The 23,756-nt window shown below is 41.5% G+C and overlaps 2 protein-coding genes across 2 annotated transcripts; one reads left to right on the top strand and one right to left on the bottom strand.

The window, feature by feature from the left end:
- Nucleotides 1–3,287: 3,287 nt before the first annotated feature.
- Nucleotides 3,288–5,280, bottom strand: cox6b2 (cytochrome c oxidase subunit 6B2). Its single transcript, XM_086078444.1, has 4 exons — nucleotides 5,205–5,280; nucleotides 4,631–4,745; nucleotides 4,254–4,354; nucleotides 3,288–3,585 (listed from the first exon to the last, which is right to left on the bottom strand). Exons 2-4 carry the CDS (start codon nucleotides 4,734–4,736, stop codon nucleotides 3,532–3,534), a joined length of 261 nt encoding a protein of 86 aa, XP_085934570.1. The 5' UTR covers nucleotides 4,737–4,745; nucleotides 5,205–5,280; the 3' UTR covers nucleotides 3,288–3,531.
- A 1,847-nt stretch (nucleotides 5,281–7,127) lies between these two features.
- On the top strand, nucleotides 7,128–22,544 carry rasip1 (Ras interacting protein 1). The gene is made up of 16 exons (XM_086079637.1): nucleotides 7,128–7,462; nucleotides 7,969–8,090; nucleotides 9,179–9,630; nucleotides 9,846–10,094; nucleotides 10,166–10,428; nucleotides 11,918–12,082; nucleotides 12,549–12,753; nucleotides 13,793–14,091; nucleotides 15,130–15,291; nucleotides 15,699–15,739; nucleotides 15,977–16,131; nucleotides 18,293–18,405; nucleotides 18,494–18,782; nucleotides 19,820–19,983; nucleotides 20,050–20,191; nucleotides 20,454–22,544. The coding sequence occupies exons 2-16, from the start codon at nucleotides 7,969–7,971 to the stop codon at nucleotides 20,630–20,632; spliced, it is 3,000 nt and encodes a 999-aa protein (XP_085935763.1). The 5' UTR covers nucleotides 7,128–7,462; the 3' UTR covers nucleotides 20,633–22,544.
- The last annotated feature ends 1,212 nt before the right edge of the window (nucleotides 22,545–23,756 follow it).

The following is a 23,756-nucleotide window of genomic DNA, read 5'->3' as shown; positions in this document are numbered from 1 at the left end:
TTTTTTTTGCACTGATTCCAAATCTGCCCTCATTTTTTCACCAGGTCAAAAACTTCAAGGGAGAAAGGGGGGGGGGGGGGGCTAATACTTCCGCAAGGCAATGTATCAGTGGTTGAATTGTCCTCAGGTGTGAATACGAGCGTGACTATATGTACGTATCAGGGTTATAATAGTTTTTCATTCGACATCACAAAAAAAAAAAAAGCCATTCAAACAGGGGTGTGTAGACTTTTTAAATCCACTGAAATAATAAAATAAGGAAGCTTGGAGTTTCCCCAATCACTATGACCACACTTGCTTCTCACTGCAGCGTGTTTGCAGTCGAGAAAAAAAAGAAGAAGAAGAAGAAGAAGAAGGACGGCAATTTGGGGCCAACGTGCGCGGGTTCGTGAGGTGGAGAACAAACTCTGCCGGTGAAAAGAGGCTCTGTGGCGGCTGCCCACCAGGGCGCGAGCACAAAGGCCAACGTGCACATGCCCGAGATACAAAGCCCGGTCATGCAGAGACCATGAGACCGGCTAAGTGGGTGGCAAACAATCAGAAGCCCCCCCCCCCCCCCCCACACACCCTAATTCTTCAGTTCTAATCTTATAGCCCACCTAAATCTCGGCCTGGAATTCGAAGGCCTCCGCGAAAATACCAAAGCAGAGGCCCTATTTGTTGAGATTTGATTGTCATTGGCAGGATTAACTTTCATGATCTAATGGGAGATTCGTAGAACAAGAGCCGCTGTTTACAAAGAGAATTGAGAAAAACAAAAAGTAACGGTTCTTTTGCAGCTGCTAAGCAACTTAAGCCCAGTGGATACATTTCAATTGTTTGTTTTTTTTCCATTGTATTCAGCAAAACTTTATGTTTCGTGAGTAATCTGTGGGAATACTCGTACTGGTATCTGAAAATAAATAGTACCAAACATCCCTATTTGTGACACAGGATGGTTCGGCCCAACGCAAGTGATATTTTTTTTAAATCTGACTTGAAATTGCACAAAAGCCTTGGAATTACTTTTCAGATTGTTACTAAATTGAAAATAATTTGGGATGGGATTCATTTTTCAAATATTCTTTACTTTGAAATATATATATATATTTTTTTTATCCTTTGATTTGAAACATCACAGGACTCAAAAGGAGTTAAACCCCAACATGTTTTTGTTTTTTCCAGAGGCCTTGCGCTGAGTTGTTAAAATGTTGCTAATAAGTAAGTAAAAGTGAATACGCAAAAAATGCTGGGCTGAGTGCATTCCTGTTTCTTTTCTTCTTTTTTTTATTCAACATAACCATTTAGCAAAATCCCAAAAATGGCATAACATCCCGGCAACTGCTAACTAAAGAGTGTTTTTTTTTTTTTTAATGACGTCAAATGAGTCAGAAGAATCAATGATTGCGCCACACCGGTTATCTTTTGCAAGTGTGGCATCACACTCGCAACAGTTTCAAGTTGCTCATCTTGACAAAACTCTCTCGCTCCATTCTTCAAACCCTCCTGTCCCCACATCCCATCATGTGATCTGTTGCCAAGGGAAACCTGTCCTCCCCATGAAATTAACGTGTAAAAATCTGCATACGATGTGGGCTTAAGAGAGCGAGGGCAGGAAGCGAGGGCGGAGCCGTCCGCCAATCTCGCTTGCGCACACGCCAACAACTTGCGTCCATTTCCTGATAATTTGCAATAACGCCGACAAGCACAAGGTCTACAGATTCAAAACGATGACAACCAGCTGGAGCAGAACAGCTTTTTTTTTTTGTACACACACAAAAAAATCACCTGAAAGTAACTTAATGGGGTTGAAATCAACCTCTCCCTCAGACTAGAAACATCATTTGAATCCCAATTTTTTTATTTCCCTTTTACCAAGCATTGAATCCATGATTAGAAACCATGTTTTAAAACTCTAATCCCCGATTAAAACCAGAATTTGAACCCTTAACCTCCTTTTGAAAACCTAATTTGAAACCCTAACTTCTGCTTCAAATCTTAATTTGATACAAAACCCTCATTTGAAACCTTAAAACTGGCATGAAACCTAATTTGAAATCTCAACTTTGACTAGAAACTGTCATTTGAAACCTCAAGACTTGTTTGAAAACATTTAGCTTGAACCCCAGACTTTGGCTCTAAACCCCAATTTGAACCCGAACCAAGACTAGAAACCTTAACACTCACCTGAAACCCCAACTTTGGGATTAAACCCTCATTTGAAATCCTAGCTCTTATTTGAAAACGTAACCCATTCTTGAATTTCTCATTTAAACCCCCTGGATTGGCTAGCAACCATTTTGGAGTGTACCCTGCCTACTGCCCAAAGCCAGCTGGGATAGGCTCCAGCACCCTTGCGGCCCCTAGTGAGGAATAAGCGGATAAGAAGATGGATAGAAGTTGAAACCCTGAATTTGGCAACAAATCCTAATCCGTAACCCTAATTTAGTAAACCCTGACTTTGTTTTAATACCCTCATTTGAAAGTGAACCTTTAATTAAACCCTTAATTTGACACCATTACTTAAAACCAAACACTCACTTAAAACCCCAACTTTGGCTTGACACCTAAATCTCATTAGAAAACCTAACTTCGAGTTTATTTTGTAATCCTAACTTGAAATACTGACCATGGTTTCAAACCCAGACTTGAAACCCGAATGTTTCCAGTGGTATACAATGTGATCCTGTACCAGCATTGATTAAAGTTTGACGTGACGCTGTGCCTTACAACAACAGCCGGAAAGTATGGCCCACGCAAGGAGTAGCTGGATCCTAAAGCTGCATTTAGTCACAACGGCCAAGAGGGGGCGATGTAGCAAACTAGAAATGCAGTGGATTGCAGGCACTGAATAAACACACTAGACTTGTCAAGACCTATCAAGCATAGTTTGGAGAATGTGCTAAGTGAGGAGTTTATGTAACTAGCCCGTTTAAAACTCCTTTGAAGTTTATAAAGCGTAAGTGGTGTAACTTATGGTTCGTAATAGCTTCATCAGTGGTGCTTTACTGCACAGAGGTTTACTACTAGGAAAAAATAAATAAAAAAGCAATCTTACTGGGTATGGCGAATGAAAAACGATCCAACAGTGACACCGTGTGGTCGACATGTGACATTACAGTTCCAATAATGAAAACATGACAGGATGCCATCACCGACAAATGCGTTTTTCTCAACTTTCGCAATGAATGGTTTTGTCAAATTAACTGATGACCTGATGACTATAAAAACAGTAATAAAACGCATTATTGTAATAATTAGGATGAGTATTTGCAGACGATGAATGACAAATATTACAAAAGACCATATTAAATGTGCACTGTATTTATTGGATCAACAATGCCAACATTTACATATTGGGGCAAACACACCTTTGGCCTGGACGTGCAGGTTACAAAGTCGTGCATTTGAAGCTTAAATTAACAACAGTTACCTCCACTAAAGTTGATGGTAATAATGTGGGCGCTGTTGAAGATGCTCGTCACAACATTACAGAGGGAACTGTAACAAAAAAGGCCGGCAAAAATATTGACAGACAACAGCGGTCACATTTTAGATCTTTCCGGCAAAAGTTCCGTTCTCTATCTGCTCGTCCCATTTGGAAACCTGCAGGAGGCATGACAACACATCATTAATATTGTACTATAATATACAACATTTGTGTACGAATTTTGACATTCGTGCATACATAGTATATTTTGTTCTTACAATATTACAGTTTTTAAATGGGGAAACAAAATCTCCATATAACAATATACCTTTTGTTCTTGTAAAATGGTAATATTACAACAATGTAAAAAAAAAAAATTACAAACTTAATGTAAAAGAAATATTGTGAAGTATGATATATTTTATAACTGCAATTTTGGGGAAATATTTAACATTTATTGGAGAAATAACAATTGAATAGTGTGACTGTTTACTTAAAAAAATAAAATCTTGTTATAACGTGTTTTTTCCCCCACACTATATTTTTTCATATTTGTTCCTCATGACTATTCTCCTTAACAACTGAATATTTTTTTCTAATCTAAAAATATTTTGTAACATTTTCCTTATATTACTAAAGCTTCTTGTGACATTTTTCTCACATTACAACTCACAATATTATAGCTTTTAAAGCCGCCACGCCCCCCCCCCCCCCCCCCAATGTCGCCATACTACGCATTCATATGAAAACAAATGGACAAAGACATAAATATGATGAAAACATAGCAACCAAAATGATTAAGTAAGCCTCTTTCTTTATTTTTTTTTATCAAAATCCAACTTACCCAACTTATGGGACAAAGACTTTTATAAACCCTCTTGTACCACGTGCAGGGATAAATATCCTGGTCTTTGGCTGACAGGGATTTGTTACACCTGTGGAAGTCTGCACAAAAAAGGAGATTATTTTTATTATTACATTCATTTTAATCAATCCAACTGTTACAACTGCAGCTGTTGTGAACGCGCTACATAAATAAGGATGAGTTGATTTCAAATCAATAAGTTAGTTATTTGATCATGTGAAGGTCAGACTTGCACCATTTGCACACAGTGCGTTTAAGAGCATGAAATATTAAAACCAAATCCAAAATTAAACTCCACACAATTAACTTCTGACAGTGTCATTATATAAATATGGCCAAATTGTGCATCGGCTCACCCAAGTAGTTCTGGTAGCAGTTGCGGGTCTGGTTGGTGTTGGGGAAGCGGGCGTCGAAGGGCGCCGTCTTGTAGTTCTTGATCTTCTCCTCAATTGTCTCAGACATGTTTGCGAGCTTCGGATATGATGTTTCCACGTTAGTTCAGCAAGACACAGAATGCATTCAAAGTGGAGAAAATAAGCAAGCTTCGTCATGACCTCGGCTTAAAGCTTTACGTTAGCCAGCTAATGGTATCAATAAACCACCAAGCGACGACTAATTACAACTGACAACACTCGGTCAAGGTTTGGCATAAGTTTATGGATAAAAAAACAACATGAAACGGAACAGAATGTTTAGTTTAGAAGTAAAAACGATACGCGTTTGAATGAAAAATAAGCACGCGAGTTAGCATGGTTAGCAGAGGAGAATGCTAACACATAGATGCTAACTCCTAAGCTCTTTCTATATCTTCGAGCAGAAGGGACATATCAGTCCAACATAAACGGCAACTTATCTCTGCAATATTTAATGGCGCATTTTAAAGACCAAATGTGTGCAGAAAGAGGCATATTTGAAAGCGAAGGAGCTAACCTTGACTGCTTTTCAGCTGCGTCCTCTCCGGAAAGATGTCCTTCCTGTTCTACGCGCACAGCATTCTGGGAAAGAAGGTCGGGGGGAAATAAAAAAATAAATGACTTAAAAACAACACAAGTGTGAATTGCTTCTTAAAAAAATTACACGTGTGAATGGCTTCTATAAAAAAAAATACACAAGTGTAAATTGCTTCTATAAAAAAAAATACACAAGTGTAAATTGCTTCTAAATTCACTGGTGAAACACTTTCGCGCACGCTATATATATTTTTTTTTCACATAGCCTAAATGCTCTCACACCAACTACTGATGCTCTCCACACAAGTAATTTTTTTTTTTTTTTGCTCATATGTGAAACAGAGGGGCTCTGTACTTTACCATATAAGTGAAATGTTCTCAATTCACACTGCCGGAATGCTCTCATAAACACAATTTGGTTTTTTTCCCACATAACCAACACAAGTGAAATAATAAATTTCTATATGAAACTCTCTCAAACCAAATACTGATATGCGCTCATACACTAGGACACTTGTGTAAATTTGACCAAAGCTTCAGTTTTGTACTGTAGCTTATAACGCAGGGGTGGGTAATTAATTTTTCCAAACGGGCCACATGAGAAACTGGAACGCTTGCTGAGGGCCAAGCCAACATGCTAACCTCAATTTTGTTCTAATATATAGTAAGCAGTAATGTATAATGATACAGTGATGATGACTTGTAATACACCCAATACGTAAGGTCTACGAAACTGTAGATTTGTGTATAGTATTATTAAGGCCAAATCTTCTTGGCCCTCTTTCCTCCACCGTGCAGGAAATAAGAATATTGCTAACATTAGGACCACTGTTGACATTTTTTTGTAGTAGATAAATACATGATAGAGGGGTCGGAAAAGTCACTAAATATAGCAAAAAAATTTGTTAACTCATTCACTGCCATTAACGGCTATAAAAGTCAAAAATGTATTTGAACTATTTCTATTAGTTTAAATTTTTTCCCACTTTTGTTAACAAGAGTATGAAAACCTAGGGAAAAAAACATGTATTGTACATTTAGAACAGATGTAAAATTTGTGGTTAATCGTGAGTTAACTAGTGAAGTCATGCGATTAATTACAATTGAAGATTGTAATCGCCTGACAAGATGATTATCAAACATTAGGGGCGTCAGGCGATTACATTTTTTTATTGTAATTAATCGCATGACTTCAATAGTTAACTCACGATTAACCACAAATTTTATATCTGTTCTAAATGTGCAATAAAAAAAAATCTAGGTTTTCATACTCTTGTTAACAAAAGTAGAATTTTTTTTTAACTAATGGAGAAATTAAAATAATTTTTTGACGTTTATAACCGTCAATGGCAGTGAATGAGTTAAATTAGAAATCCATACAAACGAATCATAGCTCTTGCTCGCTTAAAATAAATGACCAACTTTCAAAATAAAAGCACCACAAACAATATTTAATGTTTTATTTTGACTTCATGATCACCGTGAAGCCGAGTCAGAGACTGTGGGCGGGCCGGATGTGGCCGCCGGGCCGTACTTTGCCCAGGTCTGCTATAAAGAGTGGAGAACCTGGAACAAAAGGACATGCCACTATTATGATCCTCGCAATGTGGATCGTGGAGGAACCAGACCCTGGTACTGGGACTCAACGATAATCTGCTATCTCCTTCAAAGGTCAAAGGTTTCTACCTCAAACGTCTTGTCTCGCTGTGTATGACTTCCCCCTTCTCATCATCTTTCAAACAGCAAACAAGTGGAAATGTCCAATGTTTAACGTCACCTCCGATTACCCTCAAACATTAAAATTGACTGTGCCTTAAAAGGACTGTTCCCATTTTTTTCCCGCTTTCATAGTAGTTGTTCCTTCTCTCCCGCTCTCAGTCAGGATATAGGTGTTGTCCACTGCAAAGGAAGGAAATTCTGTCACTTAGAACAATGGGCCTGTTTTCTCTATCTATAGACTGAGAGAGGCCGAGTTGCTGCGCAGAACGAGCGTCGCTTGTCAAAGCTGTCGGGGAAAAAAAGTGAATTCAAAGTCATTTATACTGAGAAGAAGACGGTTTTCATGGACGGCAGGAGTTCGAGAGGCACACGCGTAGATGTGTGACGGAGTGGGGGGAAAAAAAAAATGGAATTTCATCACAGGGAAAGGAAAATACTGAGGATTGTTAGATTACTTTGAACTGCGTATTTGTTTTTAGGGTACGAATAAAACTACACAAGGATCAGAAGCTCCTGTGGGTGAGTATAGAATCATTTTTAGACCACATTGTTTTAAAGTTCTCTTTGTTGGGATTATTGTACATTTTAGACAGAATGATCATTTAAAATGTATTTTTCTGTCTAAAAGCAAATACAATTCACTCAAGCTTAAGATGTTATTATTACAAATGCTTTGAAATACGTCATTGAAATGTATTTTGTTGGGAATTGGAGAAAATGGCGGCCAAATGGCTTTCTAGTGGGGACACATCCCTTCCAGCTGAACCCGAATCCAACAAAAGGATGCTTCCTGTTTAAAATGTTGTATTTTTCAGGAACTGCATTTGGGTTGATTTCCACATGTTGACAACTTACAGTGTGTTCATCCTGTTGATATATATCTTGACGGTGACATCATCCTATTGTTATATTGTTTCACTTCTGGCACTGGTGACACGCCGTCACGCAGTATCCGGGTGCAACTATGGCATTTTTAGGATTTGCCTATCTTTGACTGTTGTTTTTTGTCCTCGTTTGCGTGTCAGATGGACGGTTCAGGCAGTCCTCGTGTCAGAAAGCTCCATTTCCCAGTAGGTCTTTGGATCAATTCCCCCAGGAAACATTTTGCGAAGCTGGGGCGTCGCTGGCCCAGCGCTGTCTCTGTCAAGTGAGTTTACTGAGGCTTTTTTCATTGCCTTCTTTCCTATTAACCGCCCGTTATTGCTAACTGAATTGAGAATTTGGCTAAATGTGTTCCGCCGTGCAACTTGGTGGGCCCAACCTTTTTTAAAGGGGAAGTCAACCTCCCCCAAAATTCTTGACAATAACATGTTCTATGCAGCCCTACTAGAATACGAGTTAAGCAGCAAAATCCAGCTGTTTTTATTTATCTTGGGGCGGCCATTTTGCCACCGAGTGAAAATGACATCATAGTTGCTCAGGTCTCAGGTAACAACCAATCACAGCTCAGCTTCAGAAAACAGGTTGGCTGTGATTGGTCGTTGCCTGAGCCCTGAGCAACTGTGATGTCATCTTCGGTCGACAGCAAGTAACAAAATGGCCGCTCTCTGAGATGGATAAAAACGACTGGATTTTGCTTCCTAACTCATATTCCACAAATGTTGTGACTAGTTTAGACGAGTAAGGTCACATATAGGATATTATTGTCAAGAAATGTTCAAGAAATCAAGACACATTTGATTTATCCATCCATTTTCTATATCGCTAAGCCTCCTTAGGGTGGTGGGTGAGCTGGAGGCTATCTTAGCTAAATTTGGGCGGGAGGCAGCGTAAAAACGCAACCCTGGACTTGTCGCCCGCCAATGGCAGACAATAAATGGCACATCACCAAAAAAAGGATCAACTTATAAACAGGTAGAAAAGAAACAGCTGTGGCTAAAGCCAAACTGTGCCAGGGTTTGGACTTTCTGGAGCCAAATTGCCCGTTTGTAGTCCTGCCTCAAGATCAGGCGCTCCGGGTTCTCACTCATAAACATGCATTCATTGTTAGAAGACTCTTGTTTATGTCCTGCGACTGACTGGCAAGCAGTCCAGTCCAGGTGGCCCCCTGTTTCTTGGCCCCAAAATCAGCCGGGATAGTTGCCAGATCACCACACCGGTCCACTGTCACTTCCAGCGTATCCTTCCCCCGTTGACAGCCTTGCCCGTTTTATTTTGGGCTTTGTTGTTAGTCAGTCATATTTCACAGCTGACTAGCGTCTTCCTCCTCCTCCTCCCCTCCCGTGTTGCTTCCAGGTCGACCACCAGCTCCGACGCGGCCTCCCTTCACGAGGCCGCCTCCATTCCTTCCTCCTCCCTTTCTAACTCAACTCCCTCGCTGGCTTCCCCAAACCCGTCGCCGTCTCCTTCCCCGGCCTTCCTCAGGCCTCGGCCCGCTGCACCCCAGTCGCGCACCAAGCGCCTTTCCCACCTATTCCTGCGGGGGCGCTCAAACAGCGACCGGGACCGGGCGGTGGGGGAGAGGGAGAGAGAGCTTTGGGCCCACTCGGCGGCGTCCTCCACTCACCATTACGTACCCCCGACGTCTTCTTCCGCCCCGGGCTTGATCAAGATCTACGGGGATGCGCTATCCAGCGGCGCTAACTATCGCTCCCTGCTGGCCAATGTTCACTCTACGGCCAGTCAGCTCATCGCTCAGGTTATCACCCGCTACACTGAGAGAGAGCGGGAGGAGACAGATGAAGCAGGTACAAGAGAGGAAATACTTTCGCTATGATCCATTAACGCATTCACTGCCAGCTCAGCTAAAACGGATCTTTGACGTCTATAGCCGTCAATGGCAGTGAATGGGTCAATGTGAAATTTCACATGTCATTTTAGGAGTCGTGAATGTCGTGACAGAGCAACTCAGTCGCACCCGTGACACGATGTAAACCGAAACAGCACCTCCGTTACCTTCCAGTTCTCCAGAAACACATCCCAGAGGACTTCCTGCTGTGTGATGTCATCGGAAAACCCATCCAGCAGCCAGATGGAGCTTTCAAGTGGGAGACGGAGTGTCGGAGAAACGTAGCCCCGTGGGAGTGCCCCTTGTTGTTGGCGGACATGTGGCGGCCCAAGGACGGCTTGGAGCGGCGCTTTGAAATCCAGAGGAAGGAAGACTACGAAAGAGAGGAGAAGGAGCGGGAGAGGGAGGGCGAGAGCTACCAAGGTATGCCGAGGCCGTCGGAGCCGCGGCCGCGCAGCCGGGTGGCGCTCATCCTCGGACTGTCTGGCCAACAGGTGTGCGCTGGAGGCGAAGCAGGATGTCGTCAGGCGGCGCGGCGGAGGAGGAGGGCGAGCGCGGCCACCGAGGAAGGAACTCGGAGCTCAGGAGGAGCATCAGCGACATGAACCTCAGCCTGAGGCGCCGCCAAGGCAACCATGTGACCAATGACCCGCGCGGCGGAGGTGGTGGTGGCAACCGGCCCGGCAACAACAACAACAACGGAATGGCGCAGGACAGGAAGAACATCGTGAGCATGATCAACCCGCAGCAAGGGGAGGTGAGAGTAAGAGCATTTAGAGGAGCATCATCCAGAAATTATTTGAAGTGTAATGTTTTCGTCTGGTTCATTTTAGAGAGATCCATTAGCTGTAGAGAAGTAGAGCAAGGGCCAAATGCGTCCTGTAGGGGGCGGTAATGTCCACTGTCTTCTGAGTTTCATGACACGCACTCAGGATCAGCAACAACAAAAGTGAGCTTTTAAAAATGAAAGTGAAAACAAACAACTGAAATAATATGGTTGCACAAGTGTGCACACCCTCTTACAACTGGGGATCTGTCTGGCTGTGTTCACACCCGCCACCATTTGAATTGCCTCTGATTAACCCCAAATAAAGTCCAGATGTTCTGATAGGCTTTTCCTGACATTTTTGTGGTCACATCCCACAGAACAAGCATCAGGTATCAGTCAGGAGAAGGGGTCAAAGAGAGACATCGTCATGTGGCGAATATATGCCACAACAGCGACATCACCAAAAGCTGGATTAGTTCAGCTGTTCTAGTAGGCTTTTTATGACATTTTTGCTTTACGGCAGATGCCTCAAAGTTCGATGCTAACAGTGCCTGTTATTTGGAATTGTTGACAATTCCCTCCATCTTGAATAAGGACACAGCTGAAAAAAAAAGAACAGCCCTACAGCATGATGTAGCCACCATGAGCAGTGCCATGTTTGCACCATACACACTTTTTGGAATTATGGACAAAGAATTAATGAACCTTGGTTTCATCGGCCCATAACACACTTTCTCTCATTGTTTGGGGGTGTTTTTCTGTCTTCTTTATAAGATAAAGCTTTCACCTTGACACCCGACTTCATAGTCCAGACATCACATGTACAGTACATTCACAGCCAGTACTTGCCAGAAATTCCTGCAGCTGCTTTAATTTTTACTAATGGCTTCTTGGTAGCCTCTCTGACTCGTTTCCCCCTTTTTAGGTTTTAACTCATTCACTCCCAGCCATTTTCACTGAAGCAACCTCCTTCGCTCCCGGCTGTTTAACTGGATTTTGACAGATTTTGTAAGGCCCACAGAATATTGTGTTCTATTGCTATAAAAACATGGAGCCTACCAAAAGAGTATCTTTGTTCATCAGGAAAAAAAACTACATTTGTATCGGTTTCTGTTTTTATTATCATTAGAATATAGCTAAGTTATAGTGGTTGATCTCTTATACTCTGCTGCCACCTGCTGGCCGTTTTTTGTAATAACTACCATTGCTTTAAGCAACCTCTTCAGGTCAGAGGCTGCATTAAAGCCTTCTGTATTCTTTAACATGAAACAAACAAACAAAAATAACGTTTTTATACGTTTTTGGGAGCAAATAAGTAAAAATTATTTAGCTTGATCTCATTTTATTATATATTTTTTAGAAAAACCTGGCATTTGAACAGGGGTGTGTAGACTTTTTATATGCGATGTATAAGTATAAACAAACACATGCTCCACAAAACCTGATCCATAAATGGTTGTCTCGCTGACATCTTCAGATTAGAGCGTCCAAGGCGGAGGCAAAGGTCGGATGGACGCACCAAGCGCCCGAGGAGGAGAAAGACTACTCCAGCTGTGACCTGGAGATGATGTCCCAGAGTTTGATCCTTCCGCCTACAGACCGGCCCTACTTCCTGTTGCTGCAGGGTTACGACCAGAGCAAGGCAAGACACGCTAACAGATGCTATCTCACCAAACAGCCACGTAACCGGGGATGAGCCCCGCGTAGTGACGTGGGCGCTCTAAGCACGGCCACAACACCGACTCGATGAGGAAAACTAGGCGCGGCGTAAACACGTGCTCACACCCAGGTCATGACATCATACCTGCATGCTCTTAATCGCCGCATACCATCTGCATTTCCACCTCACCACCAGCGTCCCACTCAAAACATCTGCAGGCGAGCACAATGCCGGGACAACGCGCACTCCCGAAACACAAGAGGCCGTGCGCACATCACTCCATCTTGCGCGTTGACCTCACGCAGGTCGTCTTTGTAGCAAGCCGTGACACACTTTGTACAATGTCAACTCCCTTCTGTTCGTCTCAATATCTGATGGAGGCTTGATGTAAACTGCGAGACCCCCCAGACGTCCCTCACCTTTTGCCGCTGTTGTGTGGTTTCTTTAGGATTTTGTTTTGTACATTATGGCGGGACATACGCATGTGTTTGGGAGAAAGCCCACAATGAGGGAACGGGAGAAGGACAAAGAGAGAGAGAGGAAGGGGAAGAAGCCTCTCAAGGTGGACACCTTCCTGTCCGCGCCTGACCTCTTGGCCAGACATTTACTCGTGAGGAGGGATTCTGCCGTTCCTGAGACACCCGCTGGCCGAGGTACACGCAGCGTCACAACAACGGAATCAATGCACGGCAAGCAAGTGCTAAACTCAGTTGCATCATCATCTTAAGTTGATAGTAAATCAAAGAGAGAGAGAGAGATTTTGCGTTTTAGGATCATAATTTGCCGATCAATCAATGACATGATTGATCGGGTCCGTGAAATAAACATGAACTCATTCACTGCCATCGACGACTATAGACGTCAAAAATTCATGTGAACTATTTCTATGAGTTAAATTTTTTTTTAATTTCATTGAATTTTTTTATGAAAACCTAGATATTTTTTTAATGTACATTTATAACAGATATAAAATGATCATGCGATACACCCCTTTTTTTTCTTTCTTTTTTAAATTAGGCCTGTCAGGCGATTACATTTTTTAAATTGTAATTAATCACATGAGTTCCCTTGTTAACTAACGATTAATCACAAATTTTATAGCTGTTCTAAATTTACAATATTTTTCTAGGTTTTCATACTCTTGTTAGCAAAAGTGGAAAAAAATGTTAAACTAATAGAAATAGTTCAAATGAATTTTTGACGTCTATAGCCGTCATTGGCAGTGAATGAGTTAAAGCAAACACAATCTAATTCATTCTGGATGTTCTGTGCTGTTATTGTTTATAATCCAACGTTTCTCAGCATTTACAGTCAGATTAGATTAGAATAGATTTTCAGTTATTTTCCAATATTTGCAAATTATTTTATTTATTTATTTTACCGTCTTTTTCCATGTATCTAATTTTCATAAGATTTGTTTGCGGATAATTTCCAGTGTTTAATTTTTTCCAATGTATTTCAATGGGCATCAATTTGTGGGCCGTTCCGGTCCCAATACCCTGCAAATAGCCAGGGTTAACTTAACTGAATGTACAGTAAAAAGTTGTTGAAAAAGATATATTGGTCCATTTTTTGATTTAATCGATTATCGTTTTTTCAAACTCGCTAATCGGTTATCAGCGCCAAAATCCTGATCGTGGAAAGCCTAAGGATATTGTACTCTGCTCTCATCTGTCTCCAACGTTATTTCAGCCCTGGTACGACCTTTCCGAGGAGGTGCCGTCACACACAACGGCGTGGCTCTTTACAGGGAGACGGTCCTCAAACCCGGCGATATCATCGGTCTCGGGGACCACTTCCTCTTCTTGTACCGCGACCCTCGAGTCACCCCGGCTCCCCCGTTGGCATTGACCTTGCCGTGGCACTCGGACGGCTCGCACCCCTGCTGCTCCTCGGGGTTGGCGGACAAGCAGGAGGCGCTGAGGCACTACCTGGGATCCACCGAGTCCGTTCTCAAGTTTCATCCTCGGCATACTGATGTCTTGCTGCAGGTGAGCGGGTAGGGAGGTATACAGAGCTGTGCAAAAGTAATGGGCCACCTTTCATACATTTTTAGACTTTTCTGCCTTTCTGTCACATTTTTGACAATTTTGGCAATTTTGTGGACATTTTATGGTCATTATGGGGATTTCTTCTTTTGTTTTTGGAAATGTTATGGTTACTTTTTCAGCATTTTCTCTTCTGCCTTTTCTTAAATAAATTTTCTGAGATTTTTGGCAATTTTGTGGACATTTTATGGTCATTTTCGGGATTTCTTCTTTTGGTTTTAGACACTTTATAGTTACGTTTTGAATGTTTTCTTTTCTACCTTTCTGTCAAATTTCTGACATTTTTGGGAATTATTCTTTTATTTTTGGAAATGTTATGGTTACTTTTTCAGCATTTTCTTTTCTTAAATCAATTTTCTGACATTTTTGGAATTTTGTGAACATTTTATGGTCATTTTCGGGATTTCTTCTTTTGGTTTTGGACACTTTATAGTTACTTTTTGTATGTTTTCTTTTCTGCCTTAAAAAAACAACAAACATTTTCGGACTTTTTTGCCAATTCCAAAGACGTTTAATGGGGATTTTCTGCATTTCTTCTTTAGTTTTACATTACCATACATTTTATATTTAACATTAACATTTTATGGCTACTTTTTAAAGTTGTTTTTTTTCTGCCTTTTTATTCAATTCTCTGCCATTTTTGGCAATTCCAGAGACATTTTATCATAATTTTCAATTTTCTTCTTCATTTTGGGCATTTTATGGTCACTTTTGGGACATTTTTAGATAATTTAAAAAACTTTTTCATCTGCCCTTCGTCTCTGACTTAAAATAAATAAAAAAAATATTTAGTTACTTACAAAAAAAACAACATTTATTATTTTATAGAACATATTATCTAAAAAATAAACACATGTAAATATATGTAATAATAATAAAAGATGTTAGCGATCCACAAGCGGCACTAAAGAGCCACATATGGCTCCAGATCCGTAGGTTGCAGACCCCTGACCTAGATTGTGTCTTTCGCTGACCTTTTAGGAGATACTATCGAAAAACTCTTCCCCCGACTCCGGAGGAGGGCCTTTGGCGCCGGCGTATCTGCTGTCAATCATGATCGACCACGCGTCCAAGCACCTCGACCCTGCGCTCACGCCGAAGATATTGCTCAAGGCGGCCAATCAGATCAAAGACATCGTCTGGGTAGGTCACATCCAATATGGACAGTGATCACATACACCCAAAGGCCATATTATTAGGCACACCTGCAGAATTGAATAATAATAATCATAACAGTGGCGTATCTCATTGGATGATGTGGCCTTGTTTTTGCAGTTTGAAAAGGATAGCAGGTATTGTCCGTAAATGTGCAGTTGGAGGTGATTAAGACAGATGCAGACATGCAGTGTGCCCGTCATTGTGGCCTGCTAAGTTATGGAGAGGAGCAGCGATGAGCTGATGTCACTCCCTTGTGTTGCTGGAAAATGTGCCGTAATGCTGCTGGCTGCAGGGCCCGACTCCTGCCGCCGCCGCCGCCGCCGCCGCTCCACCACCTCCACACTAAGCCGAGATGTCTCTCTCCTCTCTTCTGTCTCCAAATCTCTTTGCAGGATAACATAAAGGAATTTGGGGATAAGCATCCCACGCAAAAGTAAGACCATTTTTTGTTCCAAGCTCATGTTTGCTTCATTTAGCCGCCTCCGGCTAAGCGATTCACGATACATTTGTCCTTGCGCTGTTATGACTGCGCTACATTTTTGTGGTATGATGAAAGCAAGTTGCAAAATTGAGTCGGGTAAAAATAACCCGGCCTGTTATTATTCAAGCCGTCAAGTTTCAAAATTATGTAAGGAACTAATTTGGGAATGGCATTACCTGTTGTGTCCAGTTCCAGTGAGCCAGAAAGTGAGATTAGCACAGCCAATGTCCAGAAGTTGTCATCGGACCTCAGACCCCTGATGTTTTGGATGTCCAACGCCACCGAGCTCCTCAACTTCTTCCAGGTTAAAGTGGAAAACATGGAGAAAGAGTGGGAATTTGAGGGTGAGAATCAGAAGAAAACAAAACGAAAAATATGGACATTTGTGGATTATAGACAAATCTGTAACTGGTCACAGCCAATCACAAGATTTACAGTATAAGCATTCACAATTACGTTCACACCTAATGACAATTCAGAGTGTAAACACCCGCTTATAACTGGAATGTGCTTAGAAATGTTATAATTTTATTTTATTTTATAAGTACGCCTAACATTGTATTATGAACAATAAAAAATTAACAACAACAAAAATATACAAATTGAATTAATTCATTAGCGTTTTGTTTTGTTTTAGTCGCCACCTACTGTAGTGGATGCGCAACTAACCGAAAAAATTTCGTCTGCAAACATATCATTAGAAGCGGTACAAAATGTATTCTCCGGAGTTGGTCAACTCACAAATACCGCGAGAATTCATCTTGCTGGCAAGGTTAGAAGTCTGAAGGTTTTATGTACGTTCACACCTAATGACAATTCAGAGTGTAAACACCCGCTTATAACTGGAATGTGCTTAGAAATGTTATAATTTTATTTTATTTCATAAGTACGCCTGACATTGTATTATGAACAATAAAAAAATTAACAACAACAAAAATATACAAATTGAATTAATTCATTAGCGTTTTGTTTTGTTTTAGTCGCCACCTACTGTAGTGGATGCGCAACTAACCGAAAAAATGTCGTCTGCAAACATATCATTAGAAGCGGTACAAAATGTATTCTCCGGAGTTGGTCAACTCACAAATACCGCGAGAATTCATCTTGCTGGCAAGGTTAGAAGTCTGAAGGTTTTATGTACGTTCACACCTAATGACAATTCAGAGTGTAAACACCCGCTTATAACTGGAATGTGCTTAGAAATGTTATAATTTTATTTTAGTTCATAAGTACGCCTAACATTGTATTATGAACAATAAAAAATTAACAACAACAAAAATATACAAATTGAATTAATTCATTAGCGTTTTGTTTTGTTTTAGTCGCCACCTACTGTAGTGGATGCGCAACTAACCGAAAAAATGTCGTCTGCAAACATATCATTAGAAGCGGTACAAAATGTATTCTCCGGAGTTGGTCAACTCACAAATACCGCGAGAATTCATCTTGCTGGCAAGGTTAGAAGTCTGAAGGTTTTATGTACGTTCACACCTAATGACAATTCAGAGTGTAAACACCCGCTTATAACTGGAATGTGCTTAGAAATGTTATAATTTTATTTTAGTTCATAAGTACGCCTAACATTGTATTATGAACAATAAAAAATTAACAACAACAAAAATATACAAATTGAATTAATTCATTAGCGTTTTGTTTTGTTTTAGTCGCCACCTACTGTAGTGGATGCGCAACTAACCGAAAAAATGTCGTCTGCAAACATATCATTAGAAGCGGTACAAAATGTATTCTCCGGAGTTGGTCAACTCACAAATACCGCGAGAATTCATCTTGCTGGCAAAGGTTAGAAGTCTGAAGGTTTTATGCTAACATAACTGTTCATAATTCCCTCCACATAAAACAATTTCCCGCATGTGTTCGGAAGATTTTGTCACGGTCCAATGAAGTCAAGGTTGAACTTTTTGACTGTAATTATAAAAAGGTATATTTGACGCAGACACAACACTGCTCATCACCAAACTACAGAGAAGCGTCCCAGTTATAAGAGGGTGTGCACACTTTACTTACTCTCCTCTCCCTCTTGAATAAAAAAAAAAAAATCCATTTCATTAATGACGGAAAATTATTTTAATTTAATTTAATTTTAAATGATTTATCTTGTTCTAATTGTTTGACGCCACAAAAAAAAAATGACTACGATGTGGCCCGCGACAAAAATGTGTTTGACACGCCTGATTTAGGATGGTCGAATTATGAGGTTGAACCGTGGCTTATTGCGTCATCGGACTAACTGCTGAAAGACTCAAACACGAGTGACACTCTTTCATGTGCCTGTTTGTCATTACCATTTATGCATTATTCAATGACAAATGTCAAAATATGAACGTCAGCAAAAAATGCCAGTCCTGGATCCACACCAAACTTGATTCGTGCCCAGTACATCATTGGCAAAGTCTTTTTTTTTTTTTTGTCAACATCACGCCTACAGCTGATGTAATGATGAATTTCTCCTTTTCAAATCTATCCTCACGCTTGTTAATAATCCAGCCCCGGGGGATCCGGTGCTGACGGCTGACATGGACACATGCTCAGAAGCTCTTGCTCAACTCGATGAGGTCATCATGCACACCTTCCAGCAGTGCGTCTATCACCTCACCAAGGTAAAGCGCCACACCCGCCGCCAACATTATCCAACATTATCCGTCCGCCAAATCAAGCCGCTTCCTGTCGTCCCTCCCCGTCCGCAAGACCCTCTACTCGCTCCTTCCCGCCCTGCTGGACACCAACCCTTTCTCCAGAGAGGAGAAAGACAAGGAAAAGGATGGAGCGGCGGGAGCGGAGGGAGAGGAGAAAGGAGAGCGGGAAGCGGACGACGTGTCCACCCTGCCGCCCAAAGTGGCCGGGCTGGTGGAAGTGTATCGCTCTTCCCTGATGCTCTCCCGGGAAGCTTGCCTTTCGCCGCCGCTCACCTCCCAAACCTTCGGCTACCTCTTCTTCTTCACCAACACCTCGTTGCTCAACACCTTGTTGGAGAGAGGTGATATATCTATTTCCGGTTGGCAATTGGATACCAAAAGATGATGAAGAAGAAAAAAAAAAAAAAAAGAAGATTTTTCACATTTGAATTTTAGGCTCAAATCAAGAATACAAAATGAAAAAAAACATCTGAATTTGAGTTTAAAGTCTTTGTAAAGTCAGAGCTTACATACATTTGATTTCACATGTTTGAACCAGTGTTATTCAGTAATAGTTTTGGAATTTCACACGATAGTTAGTTTTGGTTTTGGCATCCGGAACGACGGCCCAGAGATGATTGGTTAGCTTAGCTAGCTAGCATAGGTTAACGCTGCTCATCGTATCGATTCAATACTTGGATACGTCTTCAAATAGGTGACTGAATGAGGCTTCGTAATTGGCAGTTGGATTTTTCCTTTGTTGGACTGTGAAAAGTTTTTCGGAAAACTACAATAAGTAACCAATTCAAGTTCATTTGGTACTCGCTTGTTAACGTGAACGTGAATAGCAAACGTACATTTTGGGTGTCGGAGTCAGAGCTCCAGTGGAGATCTAGCATTAAATTGTTCCACCGTTTCTGGTGTTCCTGACTTTTGGGGCGTGGCCAAAAGCATTACTAAGGCTACATTAGCGTATTAGCTAGTTTGTTGACATCACTTTGAATTCAGTTTCATTCTTCTTTCAACCATTGTGCAATTATGTTCGAGAAACTGTGTATATATATTCCTGTCCGACTGTGGCAGCTAACAAGCTAACATGTTTACTAATGCTACTTACAAAACTTCAAGCTCACGTGAACACAAACAATTAGATATTCAAATCAAACCTAGTCCGGTCGTTTTTCAAGTTTGTATACTTGATGTGAGCCTACTTTTTTCTTTTTTTTTTAATTGTCGTTTTTGTATTAGATAAAACAATAACAAAATACTCTTCCGTTGATTTCCAATTGAAATTGGAAACAACAAATGATACATGGATTGAAGTGAACTGACATCCAAGAGTGATATGTTTGAAGTTTTTTTTGTTTAGTTTTTTACTTCCTGTTGTATTTTTCCAAAGAGGGACTGTTTTCGTGGTCCCGAGCTGTGCAGATTCGTACAAACTTGGACTTGGTCCTGGACTGGTTACAGGGGGCGGGACTTGGGGACATTGCCTCTGAGTTCATGAAGAAGCTGTCAGTCATAGTCAACTTTTTATGCATTCCCAAGACCCGTCTCATCCAGGTAATGTGATTTTCACATCGTTGCCCATTTGGATCTCTCTGTGGAACTTCTTCTTTTCTCTTCTAGTCCTCCTGGATGAGTTTACAAGAGGATCACACCTTGTTAAGCCCTGCCCAACTGCACCACCTCCTCATTCATTATAAGCTGGGACCGAGCAGAGCCCCCCCAGCCTCCTGGGCTCCCCCGCCTGGCACGGTGCTAAGCGGAGGTAAATTCTCATATCTACTCTATGAAATTGTATTACTTTACTCCCGGCAGTTTATTTGTTTTGTATATTTTGTGTTAGCTGCGCCGCTTCCAGTAAATTTGAATGTCAGATTTTCTTGTCCAATCAGATTTCAGCATCCCTGTGTTGCCATGCCAATCTGCCCACAGAATCAGTAGCGCTAACCGAATTGACTTAAACTAGAATTTATATACATACACAAACGCAATTTGTTATGTTTCCTCTCCACTTGTTGGCATTTTAGACATATTCGAGAGCTTCTTGGACCACCCCCCTCTCATCCTGCCAAACGAGACCCCCCGCCTTGATCTTTCCCAGCCGGTGCCGAGCCCGGACCTCCAAAAGGAAGTGACGCGTCTTCGCACCTTCTTGTGGGGGCTCGACCAGGACGAGCTCCCCGCCAATCAGAGGACTCGGCTTTAAGCCGGCCTGGATTTAAGATTTATGGATGTTGCATAAAAGAAAACGAACCAACTTCTAAACATTTCCATATCATTTTATGTCATCGTTTAGATTTTTCCAAGTACTGTAAGACAAATTCATTGTTTTATTCCTAAATTGTACCTAAAAGCCTTTGGAGCAATGCTTTAAACGTCTTATGAAATTGTATCAAGTAAAACTACTTGTTTTTAATAAAAGTCTTAAATCTGGATTTGCTGTTTCCAGATACGCCCAGACAAAAGTGTTCCCACACGGTGGCGCTGCAGGATCCATTCCGCCTCGGAGCTTAAAATGATGAGTCTGCATGTAGAATGACTTGACTAAGGAGGCCATCATACTTCCACGTAATCACCAGCGCCAAAGGCACAGCTCTCATTTCCTGTAATAATGCTCGCATTTTACGTCGGCTCATGACTCAAGGCAACAAATGATGATCAGACAAAGTCCCCACCGATGCAAGTTATCGTAAAAAAAAAAAAGAAAAAGGTCAGAGCTTAAAAGTGCAGAGGCGAATTTTAATTTCCCTTCAATTGATGTGACACACTCGAGTGCTTTCCCATTTTATTGATGTGGTAAAGTCCCCCCTGTTGAATGTCCGAGCACTAAGGGCAGACAGGTGGTGCCGCTATCGTGGCGTCAAATGACTAACAGAGTGGCATGGGCTTGTTGCTGCACCCGGTCTCTGTCATATCCAGTTAAGTCCACATACTTATCAAGCACGAGGCCAAAGAAAACAATGCATCAGCGTCTCTGTTTGGAGGCTGAAGCCCTCTGACGTCTCTGCAAAGTTATTGTTCTGCAACGCTGGCCTCCGCCCAAACCGGTTTCCTCTCTTCCGGTCAGCTCCTCGTATGATTACGGTAAAAAAGCTGGAGAGAAAAAAAAAGGACGTCACTATCGCCCAGAGACGGCATCAGACACCCCCCCCCCCCTTCTGCTTACATCATCACTGTCTTGTCTCCCCAGCAGACATCCCAAAAAGAGAGTTGGAGACGGCTTAAGGTTGATGAAACAGAAGCAGAAGCAACACTTTGGCTGGATCCATCAATAAGGCCTCAAACATTTTTGGGGTCCAGGGGCCCCTTGCCTTGACGTCATCTAACAACAATGTTGTCAAAATCGAATCCAACTTTATTTAATATAGCACCTTTCATACATTAAAATGCGCTGGAACTAGCTTACAAAAGCTCAGCATTGTCAGTGCTGCCGACTTGGCGATATTTGGCGACGATTCCGACTGCTTTAGCAACTAGTTTTCAAAAAAAGTGGGTTTTATTCCCACTAAGATATCGGGGACTAGGACATTTTTACTGGCAGGCTCGCATGTGATGTGATAAAAGAATCCCAAATACCACAGCAAGCAGTATTTTATAGCTAATAGTAGTAGTGGCAGCCAAATATTAAACACTTTTTTTTTTTAAAGCCTTCAAGCTGTTTAATGCCGCTCCCACATGAAGATTATTGTCAACTAAAGATAGCAAAAAGAGAATGAATTACACGTTGTGTATTTAAAACAAACAAACAACAGTGTCTTAAACGCCTGCTAGCTCAATGCTAACCATACTTTGACATGTGAACAGTTAGCATCAATTGGCAGTTGTAGAAAGATAATGTAAAAATACTCACAGGTATATTTTGTTGATCATATACGAAAAATGAATAATATTACAGCATTTTACTGAGTCACAGTAGAAGAAGTACTATTTTTTTTCATGTGTTTGCCTGATTTTATCATACCTCCTCCTAGTGGCCAAGGTGGGAACACCAGAAGGAGCAGCACATTTAATTGATTTAATTGAATCGGCAGCATTAAATCATGATTCACAAATTGTTATGTTATTATTTACATACTATTTAATTATGTTATTACTCTGTGATTTTACAAAGTATCATATTACGGAGTGAGGAACGGATTAATGAAAGATGATTTGAGCGTTTTATGAGCATGGTCACAGAACAAATTAAACTCTTATCTCAAGACAATGCTGTCCTGTAATAATTTATTACAATTTGTTTTGAGGACCCCCCGGGGCCCTCAGTTGGAGAACTAGTGATTAGGTGATCATAAGATTAGGTGATCATAATTAGCGTGTGCTTGTGTGCCAATTTCAACTTTGCAGTCATGCCACACAGATGTAGGTTGTAAGACGTATGATTCGACACAGATGGAGCTTCACTCTGGCCCTTTGCTAATTGTTTGATGTTTTTTGCACTACCGTGAGCAGCGTCTGACTGGGATTAAGTAACACTGTAAGCTTTAGTAAGCGCGTGACACACAAACGCTTCCTGTGATCTGACACAGACGACATGTCATGCACACTTTCACCCGGAATTGTGCCATCATACCGGCCTCACGCATGCACTTTTTTTTTTTTTTTTTTTTCGCCCAGGTGCACAATCCCCACACCTGTTGTTGTGCCGTTTCTCTGTAATTAGCCCTACACAATTACAATCGCCGGCTGCGGGCCGAGGAGGAGGAGGACGGGGAACTGAAGACAATGGGGCAGTTCTTCTCTCCCTCTCATCTCCCTTTTTCCTTCTCTGGGCCCGCTGTCGAGTAATGAAAGATTCTTCCACTCTTCAAAGAAACGGAGTTTCCTACAAAAACAGCTGAGTCAGAGGAGAAAAGAGAAAAGGATGAAAAGGAGAAAAACAGTAGGGAGGCGAGTAATGCAATGGCGCTGCGAGGCCCGGTGAGAAGCACGGCGGCTACGTTTGCATGCAGTCAATATTTGGTTAAGGTTAAAATTCTGGTTCTGAAACATTCGGGATAACCCGTTTACATGCGTGAGAGGCCAACGTTACTCCCATCATTACGCAAGTAGATGTCATTTCCGTTTTTAACTTCCTACGGTCAATTAAAGACTTTTTTTATGTTCATGTCATTCACCACACTAATAAAGTAGTCCGTTTCCTCCTCACTCCAAAACTGTGGTTCTTTGCTGTGTCGTCGTGTTTGTTAAACCCTGCTTGTGTCTTTCCTGGGGACGGCACGCCAGACGCAGGGACTTGTATACACGTATATATGTGTACGTATCACCGTAGAGACAGAAAATAACGTGAAAACGCTGTGGAGAAATGTATTCAAGTTAGGCCCATTTATGGC

The sequence above is a fragment of the Leptonotus elevatus genome, chromosome 6, assembly GCF_054856555.1.
Source record: "Leptonotus elevatus isolate MCC_2025b chromosome 6, RoL_Lele_1.0, whole genome shotgun sequence".
NCBI classification, from domain to species: domain Eukaryota; kingdom Metazoa; phylum Chordata; class Actinopteri; order Syngnathiformes; family Syngnathidae; genus Leptonotus; species Leptonotus elevatus.
This window is presented reverse-complemented; position numbering and strand designations above follow the sequence as displayed.